The sequence below is a fragment of the Pongo pygmaeus genome, chromosome 5, assembly GCF_028885625.2.
Source record: "Pongo pygmaeus isolate AG05252 chromosome 5, NHGRI_mPonPyg2-v2.0_pri, whole genome shotgun sequence".
In the NCBI taxonomy this organism is placed as follows: Eukaryota; Metazoa; Chordata; class Mammalia; order Primates; family Hominidae; genus Pongo; species Pongo pygmaeus.
This window is the reverse complement of record NC_072378.2, coordinates 118,601,199-118,617,012: the sequence shown is the minus strand read 5'-3', so window position 1 is coordinate 118,617,012 and position 15,814 is coordinate 118,601,199. Positions and strand designations below refer to the sequence as shown.

Here is a 15,814-nt window from a genome sequence, read left to right as displayed (position 1 = left end):
CTGGACAGTGAAAGAGACAGTCCACACAGTGGTGTAAACAGCGGTTAATTACCAACCACAGTGAAACTACTTCAGTATTCTGACAGCTAACATTATCTGTACTGATGCATACTGGCTGAATATCAGCCCTTATTGTATATTAGGCAAGGGAGAGAATGAAATTCAGAGGGAGATGTCTAACCTGCCCCTGTAACATTATGTGTCACTTTTGAAATATCTTCCCATCTGACAAAGTATGTGCCTTCTTTTCAACTGATCTCTATCCTTAGTCTGTTCATCCTATCCTGTCTCCTGCATGAAACATCCCATCCTAATATTACTTGATAGTCATCTCAAAGAGTTAATCTCTGACTGGTTGATGTTACGCAATTAGTGGTTTATTTTGAAGGTCTTATTAATAGCATTTTTGGAAAGTAAAGGATAAAAATGTCACTACACATTTGAATTCTCTTGAAGTTGCTTTGTGGTGTTTATACAACATCTTTTGGCTTGCCAAAGAACTGTGTTCGTATTTGATTTACCAGTTATACTAGGTTCCTAGAGATGACATAACAGAGTATCACAAATGAGCTAGCTTAAACGCCAGAAATTGTCTCACAGTTCTGGAAGTTGAAAGTTAGAAATCAAGGTGTTGGCAGAGTTGGTTCCTTTGGATGACTGTGAAGCAGAATCTGTCCCATGCCTCTCTCCTAGCTTTTGGTCTTTGGCTTTCCTTGTCTTGTAGATGTGTCATTCCAATCTCTACTTTCATATTCACATGGCATTGTCTCTGTGTCTCTTCACGTAGTCTTCCTTGTGTACATAGGTCCAAAATTTCCACTTTCTTTAGGGACACCAAACATTGAATTAGGCCTCACCTTAAGGAGCTCATCTTAGCTTGACTCATCTGCAAAGACCCTATTTCCAAATAAGATCACTTTCTGAAATTACAAGAGGTTAGGACTTCAACTTATCTTTTTAAGGAATAAGTTGAACCTATAACACCAATATTTTTTAAATGTTTGCTGCTTTTTCAACGGAAGAAATATAAGGATATCTGCCATGTTAGTTTTTACTGTTGGTTTATTTAAATATCTGAAACCTTTCTTACATTCTAAGCAATTTTTTCTAAGTGATATATTTCATCCAAATTATCTACTTAGTAGATGGTTATATTTTCTATATTTTCCATTTTCTATGGATATACTTACTACCGTTGTAGAAAAAAATTGGGTTCTTGTCGCACGACCAGGGAGGATTAGGCACGCAGACACCTTGAAGGGTGATTGGAAAGGAATTTATTGGGTGAAAAGGAAAAAAGAAACAAACAAGCTATCATCAAAGCAAGATAGAGCCCTGCTAACAGGTCCTCCACCTCACAGATTGATTTCCAGGTCACCAGGTGAGCTGAAGAGAGCAGGCTCCTCCCCTGCATAAGGCAGGAATTCCCCATGGCTCCACCCATTTCCCCCAGTGCGCATGTTGGGCTCCAGTGTGCTGTGGGCATGCCCACACAAGCCCTGGGCAGGTTTCCTCATCTGCACAGAGGCATCTGATGTCAACACTTGTGGGGTGGGTCAGAGATTCTCCAAGGACCCCTTTTTATCTGCCTAGGCATTTGGTTGTCTCACTACTTTTTGGGAATATTTGTGATTTTGACATTTTAATGTAAGTAAATGATGATGTGATGCATGTCAACTTGAAGTGTGAATACTACAGATACTGCTTTTATTTTCTTGTGGAAAATCTCTGGCTAATGTTTGTCTAGTTAAGCCATGGCACATTCCTACATTGTATTACTCCCTTAATGATTAATCTCATTTCCAGAAAACTTCCACTTCCACAAGTTAATGGGAATAAGATCTTATATGGTTTTGTTTGTTTGTTTGTTTGTTTAGACGGAGTCTTGCTCTGTCACCCAGGCTAGAGTGCAGTGGCGCGATCTCGGCTCACTGCAAGCTCCGCCTCCCGGGTTCACACCATTCCTCTGCCTCAGCCTCCCGAGTAGCTGGGACTACAGGCACCCGCCACCATGCCCGGCTAATTTTTTGTATTTTTTAGTAGAGATGGGGTTTCACCATATTAGCCGGGATGGTGGTGATCTCCTGACCTCGGCCTCCCAAAGAGCTGGGATTACAGGCATGAGCCACTGCGCCTGGCCAAGATTTTATATAGTTTTATAATTTGCCAGGATAAACGTTCTGTTATCAGTAATTCTTCATCAGATGTGTACATTTCCTTTAGAACTTCCTTGAAATTGTCCAAGTTATGTTGTATTCATAGTGTGATTTCCGAGAGTATTAAAAAATCAAAGGGGGAGTTCTTTTTTTTTTAATGTAAATCTTTGGGAAAATATGATAGTATATAAATATTTTCTTTAAATACTTTTAGTATACTAATTGTGTAAACATGTTTGTGCAGGTTTTGACTGGATCATCTCGTCAAAGTTATTCACCTGGCTATCAGGATTTCAGTAAGTGGGAATCAATGTTGAAAATAAAAGAAGGACTTCTAAGGCAGAAAGAAATTGTAATTGATCGGTGAGTCTATTTTAAATTATTAAATATTTCAGGCCTACAGAAATTTAGATTAATGAACCAATTAGCTTTATGTCCACTACATAGAATTTAAGATCTAGAACCTTACAGATTCATTGATGCCACATCTCTGCCCCTCCTCAATCCCAATCCTTTAAAGAACTACTATTAGAACTGATGGTTTATCTGTCTGATTTCTGTCATCCCTCCCATTCATTTTAGTGAATTATTTCATTATTTGGAAGCTCCATTCTGTCTTTTCTGTACATGTAGCAGGTTAGCTGCAATGCTAATCAGCTATTAGAGCTACAAGATAATGTCTTCGTGTTTTACCCTTGAGAACTATCCAGTTGGAAAGCTAATTTAAAGCAGTCATTTCCTTTAATGTGTGCTAGGTCTGAAGCCACAGAAACTACAAAAATGACGAATGTTTAAAATGAAATGACTTATAGTTAAGAATTATGGCAGTTTTGGGGGACATTCTAAAATGTTTAAGGGTTTGAGTACCTAAGCTCTGAAAAAAAATTATTTATACTTAATAGACAGTCTCCTGAGTATTGTGAGCAGTAAACCTTCATGTTACATCATTATATTTTCTTTAACATATATTCTACATCATTTATGTATGCTTTTGGGATAATTAAATATGTTGTATATCATGATAATTGGGAAGCAATTCTAGGAGGCTTTTTTTCTTAACCAGTGCTCGTAATTACTTATTTTCATATGCTTGCATAGGATAACGCAGTAGGTGTTTTAGCCTTAAAATTCTAATTTCAACCTTTAAACGCATTTAATAGTTGAAATTTCACAAGATTTTGCTTAGAAATTTAGCATTGTTAACGAAGATCTACTGGAATATAAACTAGACCACAGACATCTGCATTTTCTTGTTCTCCACTATATTCCCCCAATTTTTTTTTTTTTTTTTTGAGAGTCTCAGTCTGTCACCCAGGCTGGAGTGCAGTGGTGCCATCTCAACTCACTGTAACCTTCACCTCCCAGGCTCAAGCTATTCTTGTGCCTCAGCTTCCTGAGTAGCTGGGATTACAGCTGTGCACCACCATACCTGGCTAAATTTTGTATTTTTTAGTAGGGACAGTGTTTTGCCATGTTGGCCAGGCTTGTCTTGAACTCCTGGCCTCAAGTGATCCACCTACCTCGGTCTCTCAAAGTGCTAGGATTACAAACATGAGTCACCATGCCCAGCCTATTCCCAACATTTTGAAAAGAGCTTGGCATTAGTATATGCCTTAAAACTTGATACTTTCATACTTGATAAATGAAGGATTGTGGAAGATAGTTTTAATTGATTTTAGGAAAAAGCTACTTAAAAATATTAGTTGTTTCTAGTACAAGTGAATATTATATACAAATAAGTACAGGCCTAGTTATAGACGAATAAGTACAGGCCCAGTTGGATGTGTATTTTTAATACCTATAATTTAATATAGGTACAATTTTATATAATTGAAATTAATATTCCCTCTTGTTGCCCAGGCTGGAGTGCAATGGCATGATCTCGGCTCACCACAACCTCCACCTTCTGGGTTCAAGTGATTCTCCTGCCTCAGCCTCCTGAGTAGCTGGGATTACAGCCATGTGCCATCACGCCCGGCTAATTTTGTATTTTTAGTAGAGACAGGGTTTCTCTATGTTGTTCAGGCTGGTCTCGAACTTCCGACCTAAGGTGATCCGCCTGTCTCGGCCTCCTCAAGTGCTGGGATTACAGGTGTGAGCCACCATGCCCGGCCTGAAATTAATACTTTTAAAAAACGGACTAAAATTCAGTTTTACTTATATGGATTTGCCCTCCCTCAAACAATGGAAATCAGTTGGTGTTATTATTTTTTTTGAATACCATTCCATTGGATATAAGTTAATAGAAAATGCAGAAAATTATTGACATGATATAATCAAATATATATTTCTCAATTTTATATATTGTAGAAGCAGACTAAGGAATAATTCAAAATAACTCAAGTTGCTCATTTGGCTAATTCTTCAGCTGGGCTTATTTATGCGTCTGTGGTAGCAGGTGGGGGCTGGGTGGCATAGGATGGGCCACGGCAGGATAGCTTATCTTACTCCACATGTTCTGTCATTCTCCAGGAGGCTAGCCTGGGTTTCTTCGAGTGGTGACTGGGTGGGATTCTAAGAAAGAATGGAGTACACGAAGTCTCTTGAAGCTTAGACTCAGAACTGGCCCAACGTCACTTCCATTATATTCTGTTAGTCACTAGACCAGTAGTAGACTTCACTTCCGGACAGTGGAAACAGCAAAATCAGTTGACAGGAGGCATTAGTAATATAGGGAGGGTAATAATGGAGACATTTTAGTAAATAATCTACCCAGTATCTTAAATAATCTTTGGTTTGTTTATGAGTTTATTATAAAGTTTTTGATAATCAGTGCATTTGATATTGTATAAAACAGAAGAGAAACTAAGCAGCTTTTGTTTCTAAAGCAGCATAACTGTCATTTAAAAGTAAAAATGTTTGTATATACAAATTTCTATAACATACATAGTACTTAAATTGGAATCAAATATATAACATTTCTGTTTTTGAAGAAGCAGATTAGAGCAATGACCTTTAAAATGTTGATGGCACATGTAGAGGCTATTTCAGAGCCAGACTTCATGGGATTTGGTGTCCAAATGGATGGAATTGAGAGTAAACCTGTTGAACTTTTTACTTTGGGATATGGTGTGGTCAGCGATACCTTTCAAATCACTTAACTAAAAATTATATGTTGTATATTACTTCTGAAAATATGTTATCCAAAATTGCATGAGAAAAAACGTGTTTTTTTTTCACACTGCATATAACTTTCATAGGAGGAGACTGGATATTAGGTTAAAGCAGAGAAAAATGGGAAAAATAACTGCTATAGAAACTGTTCCTAAATGCTCCCCATCTCATGAGAAAAAGTATATAGATTAACTTTAGGAACAATTCAGAAAAACATTTGCCATTATAACCATTTAGGTGATTGAGTAGTGCTTGACCTTTTGCACTTCGATCTCCTTAACTGACTGGGTAAAGGAGTTACACCACTTAAGCAAAAATTAAGTTTTTTGAAAGTTTATCTCGTAAAAGTAGAGATTGGAATAGTGGTTACTGGAGGCGGGAAAGCTGGGGGAATTAGCGAATACAGAGAGGTTGGTTAATGAATAGAAAGTTGCAGCTAGATAGAAGTTCTGGTGTTCTGTTGCACTGTAGGGTAACTATAATAAACAATAATTATATTTTTTTCAAATAGCTAGAAGAGAGTAATTTGAATGTTAACAGCACAAAGAAATGATAAAGGTTTGACATGATGGATATGCTAATCGCCCTAATTTAATCACTATACATTGTATACATGTATCTAAATATCACATTATACCCCACAAATATGACAATTATGTCGATCAAAAAATACATATTTTCAAAACATGTTTAAATATATAGAAATAAAATTGGTTTTGTATCCTGCAATCTAATCTCACTAATTAGTTCAAGTAGGTATTTTTTTGTAGATTCAATAGGATTGTTTACATAAACAATCATGTTGTCTGTGATTAAAGATGGATTTACTTTTTCAGTGTAGAGTCTTTTTATTTCCTTTTCTTGCCTTCTATTGAAGTAAATAGAGCCTCCAATACAGTGATGAATAGAAGCAGTGAGAGTAAACATCCTTTTCCTTGTCTTGTCCCTAATTTGTTTTGGGTGAAAGTCTTCAGCCTTTCACCATTAAATGTGACGTTAGCTGTTTTTTGTAGTTGCCTTTTTTAGATTGTGGAAATTCCTTCTATTCTAGGTAGCTGATGAATTTTCAGATGTAAAACCTACCATGTTATTCCTGGGATATACCCCCTTCGTTATGTTGTATTTTCCTTTTTATCTATCTTTGGATTCCATTTGTTAAGAATTTTTACATTTATATTTACAAGAGATATTGGTCTGTATTTTTGTTTTCTTGTAATGTATTTATCTGGTTTAGTTATTGGTCACGCTGGCCTCATAGAGTTGGGAATTATTTACTGGTTTTTGGGATACGTTGTGTACAACTAGTATTTTTTATTTCCTAAACTTTCAGCAGAATTCTTCAGTGAAGACTCCTGACCCTCCTCCTGACCTTTGTTTATTGAAAGCTCAACTAAAAACCCAATTTCTGTAATATACATTACAGAATACAGGGCTATTTAAATACTTTGGAAACTCTACTTTGGGTTTCATTTGTTCTTCTTTTTCTACCTTGTTTTTTTGAGATGGAGTTTCACAACCCCCCCCCCCCCCCCCCCCCCCCACGGAGTTTTGCTCTGTCACCCAGACTGGAGTGCAGTGGCGCGATCTCGGCTCACTGCAACCTCCGCCTCCTGGGTTCATGCAGTTCTCCTGCCTCAGCTTCCTGAGTAGCCCGCAACTACACCCAGCTAATTTCTGTATTTTTAGTGGAGATGGGGTTTCACCATGTTGACCAGGCTGGTCTCGAACTTCTGACCTTGTGATCTGCCCGCCTCGGCCTCCCAAAGTGCTGGGATTACAGGCATGAGCCACCACACCTGGCCCTTTTTTTTTTTTTTTTTTTCTAACTTCTTAAAGTGGAGGCTGAGATCATTTGAGAGCTTTCTTCTTTTCTGGTATAGGCATTTAGTCTCTCGGACCACAGTGCAATCAAATTAGAACTCAGGATTAAGAAACTCACTCAAAACCTCAGGACTGCATGGAAACTGAACAACGTGCTCCTGAATGACTACTGGGTAAATAATGAAATTAAGGCAGAGATAAAGATGTTCTTTGAACCAGTGAGAACAAAGACACAATGTACCGGAATCTCTGAGACACATTTAAAGCAGTGTTTAGAGGGAAATTTCTGGCACTAAATGCCCATAAGAGAAAGCAGGAAAGATCTAAAATTGACACTATAACATCACAACTAAAAGAACTAGAGAGGCAAGAGCAAACAAATTCAAAAGCTAGCAGAAGACAAGAAATAACTAAGATCAGAGCAGAACTGAAGGAGACAGAGACATGAAAAACTCTTCAAAATATTAATGAATACAGGAGCTGGTTTTTTTTTAAAAGATCAACAAAATAGACTGCCATCCAGACTAATAAAGAAGAAAAGAGAGAAGAATCAAATAGATGTGATAAAAAATGATAAAGGGGATATCACCACTGATCCCACAGAATTACAAACTACTATCAGAGAATATTATAAACACCTCTACGCAAATAAACTAGAAAATCTAGAAGAAATGGATAAATTCCTGGACACATACACTCTCCCAGGTCTAAACCAGGAAGAAATCAAATCCCTGAATGGACCAATAACAAGTTCTGAAATTGAGGCAGTAATTAATAGCCCACCAGCCAAAAAAAGTCCAAGACCAGACAGATTCACAGCCAAATTCTACCAGAGGTAGAAAGAGGAGCTGGTATCATTCCTTCTGAAACTATTTCAAATAGTAGAAAAAGAGGGAATCCTCCCTAACTCATTTTATGAGGCCAGCACGATCCTGATAACAAAACCTGGCAGAGACACAACAAAAAAAGAAAATTTCAGGCCAATATCCCTGATGAACATTGATGCAAAAATCCTCAGTAAAATACTGGAAAACCGAATCCAGCAGCACATCAAAAAGCTTATCTACCACGAACAAGTCGGCGTCATCCCTGGGATGCGCAAGGCTGGTTCAACATACGCAAATCAATAAATATAATCCATCACATAAAACCAATGACAAAAACCACAAGATTATCTTAATAGATGCAGAAAAGGCCTTCGATAAAATTCAACACCCTTCATGCTAAAAACTCTCAATAAACTAGGTATTGATGCAGTGTATCTCAAAGTAATAAGAGCTATTTATGACAAACCCACAGCCAATATCATAATGAATGGGCAAAATCTGGAGGCATTCCGTTTGAAAACTGGCACAAAACAAGGATGCCCTCTCTCACACTCCTCTTCAACATAGCATTGGAAGTTCTGGCCAGGGCAATCAGGCAAGAGAAAGAAATAAAAATATTCAAATAGGAAGAGAGGAAGTCAAATTGTCTCTGTTTGCAGGTGACATGATTGTATATTTAGAAACCTTCATCGTCTCAGCCCAAAATCTCCTTGAGCTGATAAGCAACTTTAGCAAAGTCTCAGGATACAAAATCAATGTGCAAAAATCACATTCCTATACACCAATAACAGACAAACAGAGAGGCAAATCATGAGTGAACTCTCATTCACAATTGCTACAAAGAGAATAAAATACCTAGGAATAGAACTTAAAAGGGATATGAAGGACCTCTTCAAGGAGCACTACAAGCCACTGCTCAAGGCAATAAGAGAGGACACAAATAAATGGAAAAACATTTGATGCTCGTGGATAGGGGTAATCAATATTGTGAAAATGGTTATGCTTCCCAAAGTAATTTATAGATTCAATACTATCCCCATCAAGCTACCATTGACTTTCTTCACAGAATTAGAAAAAACTACTTTAAATTTCATATGGAACCAAAAAAGAGTCTAGATAGCCAAGACAATCCTAAGCAAAAAGAACAAAGCTGGAGGCATCACGCTACTTGACTTCAAACTATGCTAAAATGCTACAGTAACCAAAACAGCATGGTACTTGTATGAAAACAGATAGACGAATGGAACAGAACTGAAGCCTCAGAAATAACGTCATACACCTACAACCATCTGATCTTTGACAAACCTGATGAAAACAAGCAATGGGGAAAGGATTCCCTATTTAATGAATGGTGTTGGGAAAACGGGCTAGCCATATGCAGAAAACTGAAACTGAACCCCTTCCTTACACCTTAAACAAAAATTAACTAAAGATGGATTAAAAACTTAAACGTAAGTCCTAAAACCATAAAAGCCCTAGAAGAAAACCTAGGCAGTACCATTCAGGACATAGGCATGGGCAAAGACTTCATGTCTAAAACACCAAAAGCAGTGGCAACAGAAGCCGCAATTGACAAATGGGATCTAATTAAACTAAAGAGCTTCTGCACAGCAAAAGAAACTATCATCAGAGTGAACAGGCAACCTACGGAATGGGAGAAAATTTTTGCAATCTATCCATCTGACAAAGGGCTAATATCCAGAATCTACAAGAACTTAAACAAATTTACAAGAAAAAAACAACCCCATCAAAAAGTGGGCAAAGGAGATGAACAGACAATTCTCAAAAGAAGACATTTATGCAGCCAACAAACATGAAAAAAAGCTCATCATCACTGGTCATTAGAGAAATGCAGATCAAAACCACAGTGAGATACCATCTCACACCAGTTAGAATGGTGATCATTAAAAAGTCAGGAAACAACAGATGCTGGAGAGGATGTGGAGAGATAGAAACACTTTTACACTGTTGGTGGGAGTGTAAATTAGTTCAACCATTGTGAAAGACAGTGTGGCAATTCCTCAAGGATCTAGAACCAGACATACCATTTGACCCAGCAATTCCATTACTGGGTATATACCCAAAGGATTATAAATCATTCTACTATAAAGACACATGCACACGTATGCTTATCGCAGCACTATTCACAATAGCAAAGACTTGGAACCAACCCAAATGCCCATCAATGATACGACTGGGTGAAGAAAATGTGGCACATATACACCATGGAATACTATGCCCAGCCATAAAAACGGATGGATTCCTGTCATTTGCAGGGACATGGATGAAGCTGGAAACCATCATTCTCAGCAAACAGGAACAGAAAACCAGACACCACATGTTCTCACTCAGAAGTGGGAGTTGAACAATGAGGACACATTGACACAGGGAGAGGACTATCACACACCAGGGCCTGTTGGTGGGTGGGGGTCTTGGGGAGGGATAGCATTCGGAGGAATACCTGATGTAGATGATGGGTTGATGGGTGCAGCAAACCACCCTGACACGTGTATACCTATGTAACAAACCTGCACGTTCTGCACATGTACCCCAGAGCTTAAAGTATAATAAAATAAAAAATAAATTTCTAAGTTCTTCTTTATCAATATCTTACAAATTTTAATTCATTTGGTTTTCATTTTTGTTCACCTCAAAATACTTAGTTTATCTTCTGATTTCTTCTTTGACCCTAAAGTTATTTACAATTATGTTACATTGTTTCCAAATACTTCAGGATTTTCTAGAATTCTGTCTGTAATTGTTTTCTGATTTAATTTCACTGTGGTCCGAGAATATATTCTATATGAATTGAATTCTTTTAAGTTTGTTGGTGCTTGTTTGATGGCTCAGATCATCTATTTTAATAAGTGTTTCATGTATCCTTGAAAAGGATGTGTATTCTGCGGCTTTTGTCTTTTGTGGGGAGTATTCTAGAAATTCCTTTTAGTACAAATCAGTTGATAGTGTTTTTGTCTTTTATATTCTCTTGATTTTCTGTATACTTGTTCTATTAATGTCAATTATTGAGATCCAGGTGTTAAAATATCCAATTATAATTGTGGATGTATCTGTTTCTCTTCTGTTTTATCAGTTTTTTTCTTCATGCGTTTAGATGCTGTGCTCTTAGGCCCAAATGTCATGACATCTTAATGAATTGATCCTTTTATTATTATTAAGTTATAATTTTTGTCCCTGGCAATATTCTCTGCTCTAACAATCTGTTTTGGCCTGGCAAGTTGGCACACATCTGTAATTCCAACACCGAGAAGTTGAGGTGGGAAGATCACTTGAAGCCTGGAGTTTGAGACCAGCCTGGGCAACATAGTGAGATTTCACCTCTACAAAATTAAAAAAAAAAAAAACTTAGCTGGGCACGGTGGATCCTATATATAGTCCCAGCTATTTGGAAGGCTGAGACAGGAAGATGGCTTGAGCCCAAGAGTTCAAGGCTGTAGTGAGCTATAATCACACCACTGCCTTCCAGCCTGAGTGACAGAGTGACACCCTGTCTCTGAAATAGAAAAAAAAAAAATCTGCTTCTACTAATATTAATATAGTTACTCTGGCTCTCTTTTGATTATTTTTAGCACAGATTTTCCTCTTTTTACTTTTAACCTGTTTGTGTCCTTATGTTCAGAATGGTTTTCTTTCTTGTAGATAGTATATAGTTAGGTCCTACTTTTTATCCATTCTGCCAATGTCTGCCTTTTGATTGGGAATATCTAAACCGTTTACATGTTGTGATTATTGATATGGTCAAGTTTAAATCTCCTATATTGGTATTTGTTTTCTTTTTTTTCTTTCTTTCTTTTTTTTTTTTTTTTTTTTTTTTGAGACGGTGTCTTGCTCTGTCTCCCAGGCTGAAGTGCAATGGCACGATCTCGGCTCACTGCAACCTCTGCCTCCCAGGTTCAAGCCGTTCTCCTGCCTCAGCCTCCCAGGTAGCTGGGACTACAGGCATGCATCACCATGACCAGCTAATTTTTGTATTTTTAGTGAAGATGGGGTTTCACCATGCTGGCCAGGCTGGTCTCGAACTCCAGACCTCAAGTGATCCACCTGCCTCAGCCTCCCAAAGTGCTAGGATTACAGATGTGAGCCACTGCGCCTGGCATTGCTATTTGTTTTCTTATTGTCCCATCTGATCTTTGTTCCCCTTTGCCTTCTCTTGAATTAGTTGAATTTTTTTTTTTACAATTCCTGTTATCTCTTTATTGGCATATTAGCTATACCTCTATTGTTATAATGATTGCTTTAGAGTTTATAATATACTTTAAAGTATAGCAGTCTATCTTCAAGTAATACTATACTATTTTATGTATAATGTAAGAATCTTATAAAGCATACTTCCATTTTTTTCTCTTCTAGCCTTTGAGCTATTTTGTCATACATTCTACATCTACAAAGGTTATACAACGTGGATATAAATTATTTTTTTGCCTTAAACAATTTATGATCTTTTAATGAGATTTAAATAATAAGAAAAATATCTTATGTATTTATTTGCCCATGTGTTTATCATTTCTGGTATTCTTCTTTCTTTTGTGTAAATTCAGGTTTTCATCTGGTATATTGTTCTTTTGCCTGAAGGTGTTCCTTTATCATTTTTTTGTAGTTGAAGTCTAGGGTGATCAATTCTTTCAGCTTTTAAGTTTCCAAAAAAGATCTTTATTTAACCTTTAAAAAAATATTTTCTGTGGGTGAAGTATTATAGGTTAACAGGATTTTTTTTGTATGCTTTTTGTGTTGTTTTCAAATTTTTTCTTATGTCAAAAATTTTAGGTTGAGAGCTTTTAAATTTTAGTAAAGTACTTCATTGTCTTATTGATTGCATTATTTCAGTTGAGAAATTTGCCATCCTCTTCATCTTTGTCTCCTTGAATGGATTTATCTTTTTTCCCTCTGGCTGCTTTTAAGATTTTATCACCGTAATCTATTTGATTTAGATGTACCTTGGCTTAGATTTCTTCATGTTACTTTTATTTGGGGTTCACTGGGCTTCCTGAACCTATGGGTGTATAGTTCTCATCAGATTTGGTAAAATTTTGGCCTGTTTTACGCAAATATTTTTTTCTGTCCCCTACTCCCACCCCCTGCCACCTTCTCACCTCCTCTTTAGAGATTCCAATTGTACATATATTTGGCCTCTTATAATCTCGCAGCTCACTGATACTATGAGCTTTTTTGTTTTATTTCTTTGTCCTTTTTTCTCTGTTTCTTTTTAGATAGTTTCTATTGCTGTTTTTAAATTCACTGTACTTTTGTGCTGTAATGTTTAATCTTTTAATCACCATTCAGTGTGGTGTTTGTCTTGTATGTCTCTACTTAACATGTTCGTTCATTCTTCTAACGTAAGCATATGAATAGTTATAATAACTGATTTACTATCCTTGTCTATTCTAACATCTCTGTCAGTTCTAGCTCACTTTCAGTTGGTGGGATTTTCTTATTATTATGAGTTACATTTTTTCTGCTTTTTTTTTGTACTCCCAATAATTTTTTGATGCCAGGCATTATGAATTTTAACTTGTTTTTGATGTTACATTTTTGTATTCCTGAACTTTATTCTGTGAAGCAGTTTTTGTACTTGCTTTTAAGTTTTGTTAGGTGGCATTAGAGCTGTTTTATCAAGGTTTATTTTTTCCCCACTGAGACAAGACTCATCTTACAAACTCTGGGTTTCTCAGCCTCAGCACTGTTGATTTTTTTTTGGATCAGATAATTCACTATTGAGGGTGGCTATCCTGTTCATTGTAGACATTTAGTAGCATCTCTGGCTTCTACTCACTAGATGCCAGTAACATTCTGCCCGAGTTGTGAAAATTGAAAATGTCTCTGGATGTTGCTAAATGTTAACTGGTTTCAAAACTGTCCCCAGTTGAGAATTGCTGATGCCCTGGGAATCATGAAGCTTTTTATTCTGGCAGTTGGGAATAGCCAGTAATTCTAAGGCACCCTGAAGCACTGTTCCCTGTAATATTTTTTTGGTTGCCCTTCCACTCTACGCACACCTTCAGTAGCTTCCTCATGCCTGTATTAATTAGTATTCAACCGAGTGCCCAAGGGTCATTGAGTACCGTGAACTAACTACAGCTGCCTTGGTTTCTCCAGATTCTCAGCTTTGTCTCTTCAATTCAAGGAGACCACCATTCCTGTGCTGGGGCTTGAAAACTCTCTCAGCAGGAAGTGCAGTCAGTCATAGGGCCCACCTCATTAGTTACCTATCTCTAAGAGATTACTGTTCTTAATTGCCTGGTGGCCCAATGCCTTGAGAGTCTTCACTTCCTATATTTTGTCTTTTTTAAAAAATTGTTTCAGGCATGAGGGCAAAACTAGTCCCTGCGTGCTACTCTACCTTGGTGGGAAAAGGAAGGGTTTTTTTTTTCTTGTAAAGCTTTAAATTATTTGAAAAGTGTTATATGACGAATCTCTCCTGACTTATCTCCTATTTAATGTTTTATATGTGGATTTTCTTAAAGGTTAGCAAATTTTAGAAATCATCCTGAGAGAACAAGGTCTTTTGATGCAACCTGAAACATAAAACTTACTTGTTCCAAAAGTTACTTTGTAAGTAATTTTGGAAAACATCAAGCTATTTGTTTACTCATACTATCTTTATTATTCTTTAAAAGCTCTCCTTCAAAACTTCATTATGAGACTTATTAATTTTTGAAGATGAGAGATACTGCATACAAAGCTCTTAGCATCATGCCTGGCACAAAACAGTTTTAAGATTTCTAAGCATACATATTTACAGAAATTAAATAACTTGCTTAAAGCAAGCTATGAGTTGTTGAAGAAAGCAAGGTGTGACTGTTAGAATCTAAGAGGAATATTCTACAAAAGACCACATTGTAGAAGTACTGTACAGTATAAATAAATTTTTACCTAATTCCACACATGGTATTTTGTTTTAAAAAGATTTTCTATTATGATTTTTTAAATTGATAATACTTTTAAATTTGTATGTAAAACTATTAAGGTCCTTAAGGTTCTTCTAACTATTAGAAAATTATTACTCATAATGTGACCTTAATTTATGTTTTGCAGGCAGAAGCAACAAATTACCCACCTGCATGAGAGGATAAGAGATAATGAACTACGGGCTCAACATGCCATGTTACGACATTATGTAAATTGTGAGGATTCTTACGTGGCTAGTTTGCAGGTAAGATTACAGAGGATTTTGTAGTTGTTTTAGTAGTAAAGCTTGTGTTAATAATATACTTATCTTGTAATATAAGGACATTTTAAATCAACTTAATAATGTATTCACATGATTTATATTTATTTATATGTGTGGTAAAAGGTGTCCAACTATAGCCTTCCATCTGTCCAGATTGCACACCCCTCTCCACACACATACAGGAACTACTGTTGTCAGTTTCTGGTGTATCCCTTCCAGAGTTGATGCATATCACAAGCAGATACAAATGTATTTTATCCTTCTACATTTAAAAAAATATAAGAATATGTACATTATCTGGCACCTTGCTTTTTTTAAATATTATATACAATTATATAAAACACAATGATTATTTCTCTATCATTACCTAGATAACACCCCTTTCCCTTGCTTTTGCAGTTACATGATTTTCCGTTTTACGGAGATAGCATAATTTATTCTACCTGCCCCCTACTCATCAAAATTTGAGTTGTTTTCAGTTTAGGGTTATTGTAAATGATGCTGTAAAGAATAACCTTTTATAAATGTTGTTTTGCTCATATGCAAATATTCTTGTAAGTTACATTTCCAGAAGTGAAATTTCTAGGTGTTGAGTTTGTGATTTTTACTGGTACTGTCAAATTGCTCTTTAGGAGAGCAGTGTATAAGAACCCTCACCGTCCCACTCCCCAACTCCCAGCCATGCTAACAGAGTGTGTTATTAAACTTGG

General features: G+C 36.6%; 1 protein-coding gene across 5 annotated transcripts in view; it reads left to right on the top strand.

Annotated features, from left to right (window-relative positions):
• The window catches only part of CEP85L (centrosomal protein 85 like), a 253,552-nt gene that overhangs the window by 181,052 nt on the left and 56,686 nt on the right, over positions 1-15,814 (top strand). For all 5 annotated transcript variants that reach the window (XM_054493076.2, XM_054493078.2, XM_054493079.2 and 2 more), the window contains 2 exons: positions 2,401-2,519; positions 14,969-15,086. In XM_054493076.2, the coding sequence (XP_054349051.1) occupies positions 2,401-2,519; positions 14,969-15,086 (237 nt within the window). The remainder of the gene's footprint in view (positions 1-2,400; positions 2,520-14,968; positions 15,087-15,814) is intronic.